The sequence below is a fragment of the Passer domesticus genome, chromosome 4 (assembly GCF_036417665.1).
Source record: "Passer domesticus isolate bPasDom1 chromosome 4, bPasDom1.hap1, whole genome shotgun sequence".
NCBI classification, from domain to species: Eukaryota; Metazoa; Chordata; class Aves; order Passeriformes; family Passeridae; genus Passer; species Passer domesticus.
In genome coordinates this window covers 30,383,632-30,399,689 of record NC_087477.1, presented here as the reverse complement: position 1 = coordinate 30,399,689, position 16,058 = coordinate 30,383,632, and the positions used below count along the sequence as shown (strand labels likewise).

Sequence of the window (16,058 nt, the reverse complement as noted above, 5' to 3'; positions counted from 1 at the left end):
CAGTTTCTGACAGCTATAAACCCATATCTCCCCAATGGGGGAGGGTGCAAGGACTCAAAATCTTGCTGCCTCTTGCTGCTACAATGGCATCTGTTGATATTTGATACAGGTAGTAAGATATAACCTTATTCTGTTTCCTCATAGCTAGTAGTGGCTGAAATACAGAAGGATCTGTGAATGCAGGGGAGGGTGGAAGGAGTCAGCAGAAAATTAAAACTCTGTCTTAAATGTATCCTTTTAGAGGTCTTAAGGGAATATAAGGGTGCCCACCAGGATGACACAGCATTATCTGATGAGAAGTCTTTCAGAGGGGTTGTCTGTGTATGTTATGCCAGTGAAAAGTATGAAATCCTCTTTGAACAGGACAATGAGGGAGTCAGGAGCTGCGGTGAGACAATTTCTCCTCTCCCAATATTTCTTTGATCGTCACTAAGGATTTCTGTCTATGAAGAAACTTGGGGATGCAAAGCCTCAGACTAATTTTTAAGGGGTGTATGTCCACACTCTAAAAATATTCTGTGAGATACCAGAAGGCAGTTACTTGGGCACAAAACAGAAATCACAGTGAAATAAAACATTTTTTTCCCTTCTGAACTATCTCTGTACATCAGGGCACAGAGTCAGACTTGAGACTTTCTGTCCTTCAATCCCTCACACATGACAGTGTCTATGGATTATTTGGTGCAACAGTAAAAGTTGTCCAAGAGAAAAAAGTTAGAATAGAAAATTAAAAAATGCCAGCAAAGAATGTATAGATATAAGGTAATTTACTATATCCTTATACTATTTAGTCTACAATTTGCATTATATCAGCAAATACTGTTCCAATCTCATCTCTTTTCAGCTCTTCTGTGTAGAACAGCATTAACAGAGTAAACACCTCCAAGGATTAATTTTAACAATATCTGACCAAGCTACCCTGTTCATAGCTTCTCAGTTGCTGAACTCAGTGCTGACAATTCAGCAATAATTCAGACTGTTCAATAAAACCTGAAATAGGTCAAATCTGCCACTGATCTACATCAGCTAACTTCAAGAATTGAAGTTTACACCCCTGCAGATGTGGTCCACCTGACTTCATGAGGAGATCTGTGTCTTTATATTCCAGACATAAATTTGGCTATCAGCAATAGGGGTGCTTTGATCCATATAGCTAGGAGTTTTATCCCTTGACTGCAAAAGACCTGAGCTAATTTATGTCACCGGAGAAAACTGGGGCAAATGCCTATACCTGTAAAATCATAGTCTGAGTTCCCTCTTTCTCTATCATCAAGCATTTCAAAACCAGCTCATAGTCTGAATTATCTTTTTTATTTTTTTGGCCCAGTTCTTTAGATAATACCCACAAAATGCTGATATATTTTAAGAAGGTTAGAACTAACTGATAAAAAAGTTAAACAAACATAACTGGAAGCCAGATTTGTCTCTTTCTGTAGAAATATGCCTTGTGCTTGCATTTGTTCAAGTTTTTTGCTGAGTTTTGACATTTAGCTCAGACCTTAATTTTGTCTTGCCCCAAATAAAATCAGAATTTTCCAAAGCCAAAATGAAAACAACACATTCAAGCTCTGAACAGTGACTTTCACAAACTCCACAGTTTTCAGTAGAAAAGCACTAGGATGGAAAATTCTCAGCCAGCCCTGCCAAATAACTGCATCCTTTCCTTCTGACATTTTTACCTGGCTGGTAACGCTTCACTCCACAGTGAATCCCATTGATTTTCTCTGATGTCTGTGCAGTCAGCACTGCCAGACAGTGATGCCTGAGCCATACCACCCTGGGAGCACAGCCAAGGGATGCCAGCTTCTACAGACTCACGAGGTAGGATTTCCTCTTGGTTTCTTCTCTGCTTTCTAAAATTGAAGATGAAGGGTTAGTAGCTCACCACTGCCTTAATTTAGCCCAAGCAGAAAGAGCATTTCTAGTGCTTCTAAGATTCTTCACCTTATCAGACACATCATTCCTACTTCTGCAGGCTGTAATTTGAACTCAGAATAATGAGAGAAATAATGAAAAAGAGAGATATGTGCTTCCATTTGCTTTTTCTTTATATTGAATTTTTAATCAGCAGGTTATCCAGAGGTCTTGGAGGATCTTCTATGAGACTATCCAGAGGATGGTGGTTTCTGTCTCCTTAAATTTTAAAGATTTCTATATCTTTGTAAATCCTTAAGTGTTCAAAATCAAGACTGAATACATGCTCTAAAAACTTTGAGTTAGCTCAGGCCCAGGTTGTTAGACTTGAAGCAGGACTCGGTGGGTAAAATTTTATGCATTCTGCTCAATTTAAGAGATCATCCTAGTCCCTTCTGCTTTAACAATGTACAAATCTGTGCAGTGAGCAGCAGAATGTAATCAAGCTTTGGCTACCCTTCCTCATTCTCCTAGTTGGATATTTTATTGCACTCCTACAGAGATATTAAAAAAAACCACAAAAACCATCGTAACAGCAACCCTGAAATCAATATGATTAGATGAAAAGCAAATAAAACAAACCAAATGACCAAAGCTTCTGCTTTTTCCACCATTTTTAACCTTTTCATTTTTCCTTTTACATTTTTAATGTATAGATTGCAATTCACAGTTTTTCAGAACCACCAGAAAAGTGAAACTATACAAAAAGCTCTGCCAAAAAAATATAAGCTCTGCTGTTGCTATATCCCACTCTCAGTCATTCCTGCACAAATAAGTCTTTCAACAGAGCATTTTGTCACCCTTTTGCAATTCTCACTGTGAAAATTCCCTCTAGGCTTTCACCAAACTGAAGGATGATCAGAATTTTTGTGGGGCACTGATAACAACCAAACACAGGGAGTAATTCATGATGCAGTTTTGACTGTGGCTTGTATTTCACAAGTGCATGGAGAAAGATCACAGCCAGCTACACCTCTCTGCATTAGTCAGACAAGTCACTATCTCCATTGCCATGTGGTGGAGGAAATCTGCCACAGCCTGCAGCAGGGTTAGCAGCTGTGAATCAAACTGGTATGGGGAAAAGCTGTAATGGGATTATTTTTCCCTGATTTTTCACTAACCAGCAGTGTTAGAGTCAGAGCAGTGGTCAGGTTAGTGCCCACTTTCAAACAAATCACATAGACTTTTTACTCAACTCAGAAGAATTTGATTTTGATTCCTACAAAATTTAATCCAGATTACATCCCACCAGTGTAATGTGATGCTGACCCATAAACCACTACAAATGAAGTTGAACTTGTGCTATTTTGTGTTGCCATAGCTAAGAAGGGGTTATCATGACTTTAATGACCAATAGGACATACAAAACACCATAAATTTTAAAGAGAATGATAAAGCCAGTCTTTACCCTTTTAAATAATCTGCATCTTGACTAGCTGTCTGGTCTATTTTCTCCTTGCCAGTTATATTGAGGGGCCATAAACAGAAGGGAATGAGAATAGCCAGTAAATTAAAGTGCAGACAACTGAAAAGGTCAAAGTAGTATGCTTTATTATTGTCTGCCTCTGAGTATACGGCATGGCAAAAATCATACAGCAGTCTTTCAAGAAAATAGAAACAATGAGAAATCAATCAACACGCATTTGCTATAATAAAAATTATGGGATTAAAAACAATTTTATCTCAAAATATCTGAAGATATCAATAAAAAAAGAAAATATTTTCTCTGTACTGTCTTAACAGATGGGAACTCAGAGAGGGACTAAACAATGGAAGCTTGCATCTATTTCAGGAGCACTGCTGAAAAAAAGTGAGATTGTACCCTCAGCTGCAGGTTGCTCACTTTTCTCATGTATGTCCTGCCATGTATCAGCATCAAGGCACAGATCCACAGCTCTGAGTGAGTCTGCTGTTGGTAATGGCTTTGTTGCATTCAGTTTCAACCAGTGGAGGAAAATACTGGATCTCACATGGGATCTCTTGGCTTTCTGGCCTGTGCATCTCAGGAGTACCTGGCATGGCCAGCACTGGTTTTTGAAAGCTGCATTGAGCCCCTTGTCATAACACACAGCACACTTTGGTACCATTAACTGGGTAAAAAATGACTGCTCCCTTAGTGACAACAGCCTGTCTGCTTTTAGTCCCTCAAAGTGCAGCTGCAGAAGGACATTTTCCTTTAATACACAAGCAAATAATTAGGAAAAGGGCTGGCCAGAAGAAGTGTATTTCCAGGAATATGCAAATTTTGAATGTGACTGTGAGTATAAGTATAGAAAAAGAATTAGAGGGAGTTGGCAGTTTTGAAATATGTTATTTGTGATCAAGTCCACCAAACACTAATGAGACACAATGTCTTGCCTGCAGCACAGGCTGATTTATTTTTTGTCATGTAATTATATATTACTGTGGCAGAACGTATTTTCCACAATGATTTTCTTTCCACCTATCTATCTACCTATCATGGGGGAGTGGACTAGCAATTTGCAAAAAACCTGTCTTTAAACAATGATAAAAAATAGGTAGTGTCTGATCTTACCATTTCTCTTAAAAACCTGACTAAATTTCAAGCTCAGTAGTTTTTCCTAAAGTACGATATGGAAGCTGCTTTCACAGCTGCTGGATTCATCACCACCATAATTTTCTTCTCTTACAGAATCAAAAACTACTGTATTTTCATGCTGCAACCACAAGTTTTGTGGTCACAAAATGGCACACTAGTGTGAGCATTCAAGTGTGTGGAATGGCCAGAGAAGACACCTGTGTCTGGTGCAGCAAATAAGCAGTGCTTACATCTCACCAGATTTCAAAAAGGAGGGAGTCTAAGTCCTCAGACACATCACAGTGTCTCTTCCTTCACACTTGGAGGAAAAAAGGCACATGTAACTTCTATTATTTTCTTAAACACACAGTCTTTTGTCACACTTTGGTCAGATGCAGAGATAATGTCACCAAATTCTAGTCCCTATACAATGTTTCCCCTTTCAGTTATTGCTGTTACAGATAATGAAATATCATTCAACAGCACAGTTCTACACTAAGCCTTCCTGAAAATGAACTAGCAATCTTGTCTCAAGATCAAGTACTTTGGGGGTTTAGCTCAGGAGAAAAGCTGTCTGTGGAACACACAATCCAAACCTGAGGGAGACATCAGAAAGATAAAGCGGCACATAGATTTCTAGGGTTAGGAATATAAATCCTATAAATATCATGTCAGAAGTCGACCAGACTTTCCTGTAGTCCCATTGCAAAAAGCCTTGAGAGCAGTCTTTTCCAGCATGGGTCAACTCCCTCTTGGCCCTATTATCCTCAAAAGTGCATCCAAAAGGGAATACATCTGTGAAGCTGCAGTATATTTTCTGGAGACTTTCACAAGTTTCCCTTTGTCCTCAGCCGTTATCTCCACATTACATAGAGTATGACCGTTCCCAGAAAGGATGCATCCCTTTACATCCAGCACTTGATGTAAAGCAGAGATACAAAAACATACAGACCAACACAGGAGGGATATGGTGAATAGCAAGAAAAATGCCATTTTTGGGGAAAGGTACCAAAAGGCATTTTTGTACTCTCTTTTATAACTTAACAAAACTTTTCCATGCATTCCATAATAATAAATAAGGCTCATTGATAAAAAATATGAACTTTGGGTAATGCATGCTACCTCTTTCTATAATTTGTTAGCACATGTACTGTGATTATGCTAAAAAAACAGGTATGTAACTTTTTGTCATGAGGAATAACTATTCCTTCAAAAAATTTTAGCTAAATTTATGTCTTTGCAACCTCTTATCTGAATCACACCTGAACATAAAACTGGTTTTCTTCCTATTAGACAAAAGGAAGTCTGGACTGATCATTACTCTAGGATCTGCCACTGGCTGGCCCCAGGTAACAACTCTGGCCCTGTCACCCACCCTTGTGAAAGCCAGACCTTTGCCTCTCTGCTCAAAGAGATGCTCTTTCCAAACATCCCTTCTCTTTCTCAAACATCCCTTCTCATCCCTTCTTCCATCTGAAATTTCAATGCCTTGAACAGCCAACAGGGCTTTGCTGGAACTGCTGGTTACCTGTCCAAACAAATGAAAAGAATTATCATTGCATGGTTTGGATTGGATTGGAAAGGACCTTAAACATCACCCAGTTCCAACTCCCCTGCCATGGGCAGGGACACCTTCCACTAGACCAGGGTGCTCAGAGCCCCATCCAACCTGGCCTTGAACAGTTCCAGGGATGGGGCGTCCACAGCTTCTCTGGGCAACCTGTGCCAGTGCCTCACCACCCTTACAGTAAAGGATTTATTCCTCATATCCAATACAAATCTCCCTTTTCTGAGTGTGTTCTGTATAAGTGACCATCCCCAGCTTTCCTGCAGACCTCCTTTAAGTACTGTAACACTGCTACAGGGTCTTCCCAGAGCGTTCTCCAGGCCAAATAACCCCAACTCTCAGCCTTTCCTCACAGCGTTGGTGCCCCACCCCCCTGATCATTTTTGTGGCCCTCCTCTGCACCTGTTCTAACAGGTCCATGTAATTCTTAGGCTAGGGAACCCCAGAGCTGGATGCAGAACTGCAGGTGAGGTATCACCAGAGTGAAGCAGAAGGACAGAACCAGGTCCCTCAACCAGCTGGCCATACTGCTTTTAATGCAGCTCAGAATGCAGATGGCTTTTTAGGCCCTGAGTGCACATTGCCAGTTAATATTCAGTCTTTCATCTACAGATTATCGTTGTTAATAATTAATCATACATTAATAATTATTGTTATCAATATTTCATGATGCTGCTGAGGAAGGACATAGTGAGTAATATAAAGTCAGGGCCTGTCATGACTGTTGCATACATTTTCTCCTTTTAGTTTGAATTCTAGCAAGGTAATAAGGAGATAGGAGTAAGTGGTATTCCTAAATAAGTGATGAATCAACAGCTTTAATTGGGTAAACTGTGCCCGGCTCTTTCCCTACCTATTTATGACGTATAAAATTTGCTTTATTCCCCTGAACGAAGAGGATCAGCTCACAACCTCTCTTCTTTTTGGTTCAGGATTGACAGGAGATCATTGAAGGCTGTGAACCAATAGGTCACAGAAAGAGAAAATCTGATGGGAAATTCTCCCAGCCTTAACAGGGTGGAATACAAATTCAATTCTATCCCAGCAATTAAAGCTTTAATTTTATCCCTTTGAAATCCCTCACTTGGTATTTGTCAGAGATTTGCAGAAAGTTACCTTCTTCGGACTGAGCAGATTATCAGAGGCTGCTAGAAAGAGACAGAACTTAGAGCATGGCTTCCAACAGAACTTCCTACTCTTTTCCAATTGAGTTTCTTGTCAGTCTGTGACTTGTATTTATCTTCTTTTCCTGCTTATTAAAGCTGCCATACTTATGACTGAAAATACTAGGAAAGGCTTTGGTCTAATCAAAGTAAATCCCCTTTTCAATCTCCTTTGCATAGGCGGTTGTTCATCAGCAAAGAGCAGAGCTAGGGGAATGCGGCTGCAGAAGAAGCAAAGAAAATGTGTTTCCACTGGCTCCCAGGAAGCTGATTTTTACCAATATATTATATCCCATTGCAAGAGGCTGCCTCACTGCTTACAAGTAGCCTGTCCTTACTGGTTGTAATGTAAATACCCAGACATCCTTACTGAAGAGCCATTGCTGTATGTTTGTTTTCCATCTGGGGCACTCATGGGGTTCTCTACAAGACAACAACTGAGAAACAAAAATGCTGCAGAATGCTTCTGTTGCTGACCAGGGAGGTGCCACTGCTCTCAGTACCAGCTGAATAACGAGGATTGCAAGGACACAAAGCAGGCAGGCACTTCCCAGAGCCTGCAAGCTGATGCATTGACAGACACATCCTGAAGATGCATCCCTTCATGAATGAAAATTGGGTAAAATAGCCATAGTTACTCAAAAGAAATGAAAACTAGTAATCTTGCTTTTCTATTTTTAAGATTTTTTTTTAAAGATTCTGGTGTTGGTAAGAATCAAGGCTTTCCGACTGTAGTTGGTGGCAGAATTACACAGGCATTTGGGGGTCTCTTCTGTAGTCCTCAGAAAAGAAGAATCAGTCTCACAAAGGTTTCTGCTTAATTGGAATCAGGTCAAAACTTTCCCTTTCTAGGTCAAACACTATTTTCTAATTCCAGATGTGAGATGCAAACAGTGCAGTACCTCTGACAGCCTCAGAAACAGGAGTCTTTCATGTCATGACTTGGCTTCATCTGAATCATTCAGCACAGGCTAGTTCAAGTAAAGGACAAAGCAGAGACTTGATCCCATACCCCTACACACACTGTCACTACAGAAGGCACAATGACTCACTGCACATAACTCTGCAGCAAAAAAATTAGCAGTAAAAAATTGAGCAAATCCAAAACCTGTCCACAAAGCATTTCAGTTTTAATGACAAGAATCTGTTTTGACAAATTCTCTATCATAAAAAAACCTGTCTGATAGAGCCGAGGCAGCAAAGCTGCTGTGTTTTTCATCATCTGAGATGTTCCCCTTCTGGAAAGCACATCTGCTGAGATAAAGGGATAATTCTGTCGTGTTGGTATCTTACAACAAAGATCTATGTGAAAATTTTCCGTCAAAACCGATAAGGCAAACTGGGATTTTGATTAAATAGGAAAAAAGCACAATTTTCCACTAGAAGAAAAATCACCCAAACCAAACACCCCAAACAGAACACTTCTCAGGGGCTTTGCTACTGCAGTGCTTCAAAATAAAATAAGTTCCTTCTCTTCCCTGGAATCCCATTCTACCCTGTTGGCCAAGCATTCCAGTTGATCTGTCCATCTCACAGATCAGGAATTATCCCTTGGACCTCTCTCCAAGGGATAATCACTGAAAAAGTACTTCAGAGAAGGTTGCCAGCATGGAAGAAGAGGGTGGTACAACTTCAGGAAGACAAAACCAAACATGGGGATCATCAGCTTATGTTTACTAGCATCATTCTAGATGTGTTCCAAGCTCATTGGAAAACTAATTCCTCTCTTACCCCTTCTCTAGTTGTTTCAAAGTTGTGAGTGGTATAGGTGGAAAAAGTATTTCAAGCATCAGAAAAATATAAAGATGTAAAGGGCTAGTGGTCAATTTTTATATGTTCCTGCCTTGAAGTTGGATTCATTTACATGCTCCTGCCTGACTTGCAAGCAGTTTACTGCACATTTTTTGCTCGGCCATCTATTCAGGCAGAACTGTGTACCAATTCTCCTCTTATGTCCTGCATTCCTGCATCACCTACTTCTTGTGTGAGCCAGTACCCACCAAGAAACACTCCCTTGTGAAAAGCAGCTTCATCCTGGCATGCTCCACCAAAATCAGAGATTAACAGGGAATATTATTCCTCACCAGGACCTCACAAAATATTGGACAAAGACATGGGTTCATCTAAGCTTGTACATAAGGAGCCTGTCTCTGGTGCTGCTGCAAAGAGTTATGTCTGTCAGCACTTTCAAGGGGATGATAATCTACCTGATGATCAATCCAGCACACCAGGCAGGGGACAAGGCACAAACCCGGGGGGAAAAGTTAATGACCTCTCTGCTTCATTACAGGTGATGTTTGTAGTCAGCACCATCCTCTTGCGCTCTGGCTGTCTTTAGCTCATCGCTTCCCCAAACCAGGAACTGCAGACGCTGCATAAAAAGCTCAGTGAATTATACTTTTTGTCTTTTTTCATATTTAAATGAGATTCATGTTTAAATCACACTTTGGAGAGAGGTTCAAGGTTAATTTTTTTTTTTTAATCCAAATGTGGCTCTCCCATCCTTCATTTCCACCTACAAAGATACCTCTGTTCTGCATTTTCTGAGAGTTCTGGCTTTATCTTCACTAGCTGCTGAGTTGCTTTGGACATACTTAGCCTGTTCTCAGCCAAGAAAATCAGCCTTAACAAAACAAAAACCAAAAATTAACCAAACAAAAAACCCCACACCCCCAAAAAGAAACCAAAACAACAACAACAAACCCCACAAAAAAAAAAAAAAAAAAAAAAGGAAACAATGCTGATCTGGGCCTTTTTTACCTCAGCCACTGATGCAAGGTCAGCCCATTCTGAGAAAACAGCTGTCCACTACCCACTGCGGGTAGCTCTGCCATTAACTATTTTCTGACTGGTTAATTTATCTAAAGTCACCTTGCCCCCTGGATGTGCTCTGCTGCATTCACCAAGCCCTCTGCTGCCATCAGCCTCTTGCCCACAGCCACCAGTCCCACACAAATCTGGGGTGTGACACCTCTGTGTCCATGTGGCACCAGCAAGGATAGGGAAATAAAGTCATACAACCCAACTGTACTTTCCTGCTTGCTGGCAATACTTTTAATTTGCTCTAATTGCCCTAGTAAGCCAAATGAGAGTATTTTGCTAGAAAAAGGCAGAAACCTGACCATCTTTCTCTGAAATGAAGAGGCCAGAAATGATGAAGAAAGGATACCCCCAAGCCCATGGAAACCAGCAAGACAAGCTGCACATACAGGAATGCTCTGGCCACAGATTCCCTAACTCCAGGCCCTCATAGCCACTGCTGTGATGAAGGCATGGCACAGTAGGGAAAGTGTGCTGTGAGGTACTGCATGCATCAAATCCCTTGGATTTGATTCAGCAAGGGAACACATTTGCTTTTGACTGCAAATCAGGCTAAATTAGGCTATCTCCTTCATCCTCAATTTTTTCTCCTGTCTGAGAAAACCTAATATTTTCAAAAATCAGAGGAGAATTACTCCACAATCTTGAAAAATCCAACTGTATGGCACTGTCACAGGTCCAGAAGATTGCTGCTATGGCACAGAGAGGACAGTAAGGTAGTTCAGGACAGCCAGCATGGCTTCAGCAGGGCCAAGTCCCGCCTGACCAAAGCAGTGACCTTCTGTGATGGAGTGACTCTATCGGGGCAGGGTAAGAGTTACTGATGTCATCTCTATGGACTTCTGTGAGGCCTTTGACATGGCTCTCCCACCACATTCCTCTCTGTAAACAGGAGAGAAGGGGATTTGATGGATGGGCTGTGAGATGGATAAGGATTGGTTGGATGGTGGCAGCCAGAGGGCAGACATCAACCATCCAATGCACATCCGTGACAAGCTGTGTCCCTCAGGGCTCTGTACTGGGACTGGCACTATTCAGGATCTTCATCAGTGACACAGCGAGGTCAAGTGCACCCCCACCAAGTTTGCAGACAACATTGGGCTGAATGGTGCAGTTGACACAGCTGAAGGATGGAATGCTGTTACATACAGGTAAAGACATTATTAAAAAAAGGCCTTATAAATTCAGGTCTTGCTCTGTTGAATTACCCATAGGCTTGTAAGTTCCCATAAGTGAAGAGTTAACAGGAATGAAAAACAGTTAACATAAAAAACTATTATTGGAGAAAGAAGATCTGCAAAAACAAGAATAAAACATCAGCAAAAACAAGAAATCTGTCCCATAAGAATCAGTGAAGAAAATATGTAAACATATCTAGAGAGAGAAAATTTGATAGACATATTCAATAGCCCTTACCAGCCAATGAACTGAGTTTCACTGGATTGCTGACCAATGAGGTTTAACACAGTGCATTTGGATATTTCCTAAAAATATGAAAGATGTGAATAAAGAATTAGCTTTTTCTGCTTGAAAAAAAAAAAAACCTAAGTCCCAACTGCTCATGAATGCAACAGAATGCCATCCAAAGGGACCTGGACAAGCTCAAGAAGTGGGTCCATGAGAATGTTGTGAGGTTTAACAAAGCAGGTTCAAGGTCCTGAAGCTGGGTTGGGGAAACCCCAAACATCAACACAGGATGGGGGATGTACAGATCCAGAGCAGCCCTGCTAAGAAGGACTCAAGGGTGCTGGGGGATGAGAGGCTAAACATGATCTGGCAATGTGCACTCACAGCCCAGAAAACCAGATATGTTCTGGATCATGTCCTGCATCCAAAACAGTGTGGGCAGCAGGAGAGGGAGGGGATTCTGCCCCTCTGCTCTGCTGAGACCACACCTGCAGGGCTGCACCAGCTCTGGGTCCCAGCACAGGAAGGACATGGACCATGGAAATAGTCCAGAAGAGAGACACCAAGATGATCGGAGTGATGGAGCACCTCTCCTATGAAGACACTGAGAGAACTGGTATTGTTCAGCCAGGAGAAGAGAAGGCTTTGGGGTGACCTAATTATGGTCTTCCAGTACCTGATGGGAGCCAAGAAAGATGGAGAGGGACTTTTTGTGAGGGCATGCAGTGACAGGACAAGGGGGAATGGATTCCAACTGAGGAAGGATAAGTTTAGATTAGATATGAGATCTTTTTACAATGCGAGTGGTGAAACACTGGCTCAGGTCGCCCAGAGAGATGAATGTCCCATTGCTGGGCACATTCAAGGTCAGGTAGAATGGGACTCTGAGCAACAAGAACCTGCTTAAGCTGTCCCTGCTCATTGCAGGGAGGCTGGGACTAGATTACCTTTAAAGGTCCCTTCCAACCCAAACCATTCTGTGACTCTTCTACAGAGACAATCCTGGCTCAGCCACAGGAGAGGAGGGGAGCTGGTGAGCACATGAGTTTGGTGGGTTATGGCAGCAAAAACAACAAGCACCTATGAATTAAACTACTGTAATAATGGATTCCCTCTTAGGTAGGGCTGAGCTTAGTCCAGCAAAATGAAGTTGCATAAGACTTAAGTATTTAGACTGAAAAATGTGAATATCTGTGCTATAATAAAGAAGCAATTTGTGTGAAGGGAAATTGCATTATGCTTATTCAAAGTCAAATTTATTTCTTCCCCTTCTTATTAAGGATCTAATTTTAAAAATCCCAGCCTCAGGTCAGGGTTATACTTATAGGGCTGACTTCATATGTGGCAGTGCAGAATTCAAAATTCCTACAAAATTCCTTGCTTTAGTCAATCAACAGTCTAAGCCCCCTACTTGGGCCAAGAATTTTCTTTATTTTTCTTTTAATTAAAAAATAGCCAGAGGGCACAGAAGGCTTAAATTACTTGCATAGAGAAAAATACTTCTCTAAGAAACCTATTAGGAGATATGGCTTGAGAGCAACAGAAGCCCTTCAGACTAAACAGAAGTTTAATTTTTTTAAGGTAATGGAGAGGAGGAGATATAATCTGGAGAGTTTTCTTTAGCTCATTTTGGACTGTCATTTTCTGCCCTGAAGCTGTAGTTGAGTTACCTCTAAGGAGATCAAGAGAGAGTGGGTTCAGGGGAAGAGTCAGCCACTTAGCAGAATGGGGGGAGGACTTGTCTGTGTGGATCTAGGCCAGTGTGGGTTTGTCCAAAATATGCAAACCTTGGATTCAAGTCAGTTCCAAAAATACAACCCAGTGATAGCTATGGCACTTTGGTTTGCAGATCAGCTGGCATTTTTATGGCACACATATTGTTAGCTGGCATAAAGCACCTGCAAACTCTAATGCAAACAAGAGTGGCAAACAACCTCCTCTGCCCCCTAAAAAAACAAAAGGGAAAAAAGCAAAATCCCAGAATCACACATGCATTTTGGATTCCGGGAGCTGCCCAGCCCTGAGGACCTGGAGTCCCCGTTGCCTGCAAGCACAGTGACCACAGGTTTCAGCATCCTGTCTGCCTGCCCTAGAGGGAGATGCAAAAGCCCTGTGCCATCTGAACACAGACAGATTAGAGCCAAAGAGGACTGTGATGATAATTTTTAGCTGGTAAATTGGGAGTCAGCAGCATCAGATTGTGTCGGGTCAACTGAAGCCAAGGGCACTTCAATCACAGTCTGCATTTACAAGGGAGTAACAAAGTCTACATTTACAAGGGAGTTGGGCAGTGCATAACTTTCCCTGGCTAAGCTGGTATGCATTTCCAGCAAGACAGGCTCTGACAGACAGGCTGTTCTGCAAATTCTGCAATTTCTCTTAGGGAAGCATCAGAATATGGCATACTCTACTCCACCCCTCCCTCTCGTAATTTCCTCCTGATATCCCTCATTTTCATGTAAATGATGCAGAATCCTCCTGCACTTCACACGGTAATAGTAACATGGAGGGGGGGAAAAAGTGCCCAGAAATGGCAGATTAGGCTCAGAATTATCCCTCCTTTGAGAGGCAATGACCGCATAATAGTGTTACACTCTAGTTAGGCTTAAAAGCAAAGCACGAATTAGAGAGCAGATCATTTCAGTGACCAGACACGAGGCTTAAATGACTGTGAATTTCATGCAAAAATATGGATATGCTCATTTAAATACTAACAAGCTGTTGTCTTGGCCGATCTGCAGAATAGCAAAGGGATGGGTGAAGTCTCAAACAGCAGCTGTGACTTTTGAACTACTCTTCTGCAAATGAATGAGGGAGACAGTGAGTGAGACAGACCAGCCTGATATGGGTAATACTGAAGGAAAACATAATGTCACACAGAAGAAATTATTTCTCCCTCATCACCAGGACAGTAATTTCTGTCCTCCCAATTTTCTAAATGAGGACTTCCCTAGCTTTGTGGCAAGAGCTCTCTGCAGCTCTCTGAGCATAGATGGAGACTAAGGAGCACCTATCACTCCAAGTCCTGACCCTTGTTTTGCTAAGGAGTATGAAGTAATTCAGTTCAATTGAACAGTGAACAAAACAAAAGGGAATTAAAATTTTGTGTTGAAACTCTTGCTTACGCTTTACACATCATGACAAGAATAGATTACAGCAGACTCTGTCTATCTTTGTCAATGTGTTGATCAGCCTTTGGCTTATCTACTCACATGTGATCAATCCTGAGTCAGCAGCAGGTAAGTTCCTCCAGGCCAGGAGCACACGCTGCAGTCCCAGGCTGGGAACATTTCCTTCCCACTCCAGCATGATGGAATTGAGCAATGAGCAGGGATTGAAGACAACAAGGAGCTCACAAGCTAGGGTGAGCACTTACAGGTTGTGACTTTACCTGGATCTCACAGCCCTGCCCTGGACCAAGAACCAGTGTTGCGAGCTCAGAGAAGATGGAGTTGATCCAGACTGCTGTTGACACTTCCATTCCTTTTGGACTTTCCCAGTTACAGGCAGCAGCATCGTGTGGACGACAGTGATGGCTGAAATAAAAGAGGCTTGACTTCACTAGGTGTAACATACCTTGGCACAACAAACAAGAGAAAGAAGCCTTAACTGTGACCCTACCAGGACTTGTGACTTCTGGCCAGCCTTGCCAGAATAGATAATTCACACTGGAGATAAGCACAAGTAAAGTAGCCCATTAGGAGAAGGTGGAAGGTGAAAGCTTCATCATTCCTTAACTGAGTTCATCTCTTGTGCCACTTGCACATCAGTTGTCTGGGAGATGGCAGCAGAAAGTTGGGTGATGGCAAACTTTAAATCTCTCTTTCAGGTGAAACTGCCACCACAGCAGCAATGGTTTGTGCTGGAACATTGAACTTCACAGAGAGAGAGAGGAGCTGCACCACAAGCCCTATTCAAAGGCATTTGTAAGAAGCTGTCACCTCTTTATTGTTAGTTACCAGCTCTGATCTTGCCCAGATGACCTTAACATTCACCAATGTATCAAAAATAATATGGATCTGACCTGGCAAGTTTGATCCCGTGACTGCAAAAGGTGGATTCTCCCTCCACACCTCCTACTGCTAACAACCTCTGGGATATAAAGAGCATTTTCAATGGCTCAAAGAAGCTTTTTCAACACAGAAAAAAAGAAAAAGGATTTCTCAAGCTGAACACAGAAATCCTGCAATGTGTTGAAATGTCTTTCATTTATATGTATTTTTTAACTATGGCCTTTAGCCATCTAACAGACCCTGGACAGATGAGGTAAGTGTTACCCTTTCCAGACACATACCTTGCCATCTCTCAAGCTCTCTGTGCAGTCTCCAGATCTTGCCTTTTTAAGGCCTTGAACCTGCTATATCGTGGAAATGAAACCAAGCCCATCTCCAAAAGCACAGGGCAGCCCCTTGTACAAGATGAGGCAGAAAATGTGCTGGCAGCAGCCGCTTTAGAGACCCATGGCACATACCTTATCAGTTAGTGAAGAAAATTATATATTCTGCTGGGTTAATTGGGAGATTAAGAGAAGGTAATGCAGTCATGTTTCCCTGCTTGTTTAAGGGAGTGGAAGCTGGAGAGAGAATTTAATGTGGGGTTTCACTACAAGAGATAAAAAGTGACAGGGACATAATAAATATAACACCTT

General features: G+C 41.7%; 1 protein-coding gene and 1 long non-coding RNA gene across 21 annotated transcripts in view; one reads left to right on the top strand and one right to left on the bottom strand.

The window, feature by feature from the left end:
- LOC135298834 (uncharacterized) overlaps positions 1-16,058 on the bottom strand; it is a 344,053-nt gene that overhangs the window by 61,066 nt on the left and 266,929 nt on the right. For 13 of the 20 annotated variants that reach the window (XM_064416877.1, XM_064416874.1, XM_064416876.1 and 10 more), the window contains 3 exons: positions 14,802-14,946; positions 11,420-11,487; positions 1,680-1,853 (listed from right to left, as the gene is read on the bottom strand). Coding sequence is in view for 5 of the 20 variants with exons in the window: in XM_064416896.1 (XP_064272966.1) it covers positions 1,680-1,853; positions 14,802-14,946 (319 nt within the window). In the remaining 15 variants the exon portion in view is untranslated. The remainder of the gene's footprint in view (positions 1-1,679; positions 1,854-11,419; positions 11,488-14,801; positions 14,947-16,058) is intronic. The other 7 variants (XM_064416875.1, XM_064416896.1, XM_064416891.1 and 4 more) reach the window with 2 other exon arrangements.
- Positions 10,665-15,305, top strand: LOC135298836 (uncharacterized). Its single transcript, XR_010360897.1, has 3 exons — positions 10,665-10,813; positions 11,013-11,154; positions 15,240-15,305. It is a non-coding gene; the product is annotated as an uncharacterized LOC135298836 (long non-coding RNA).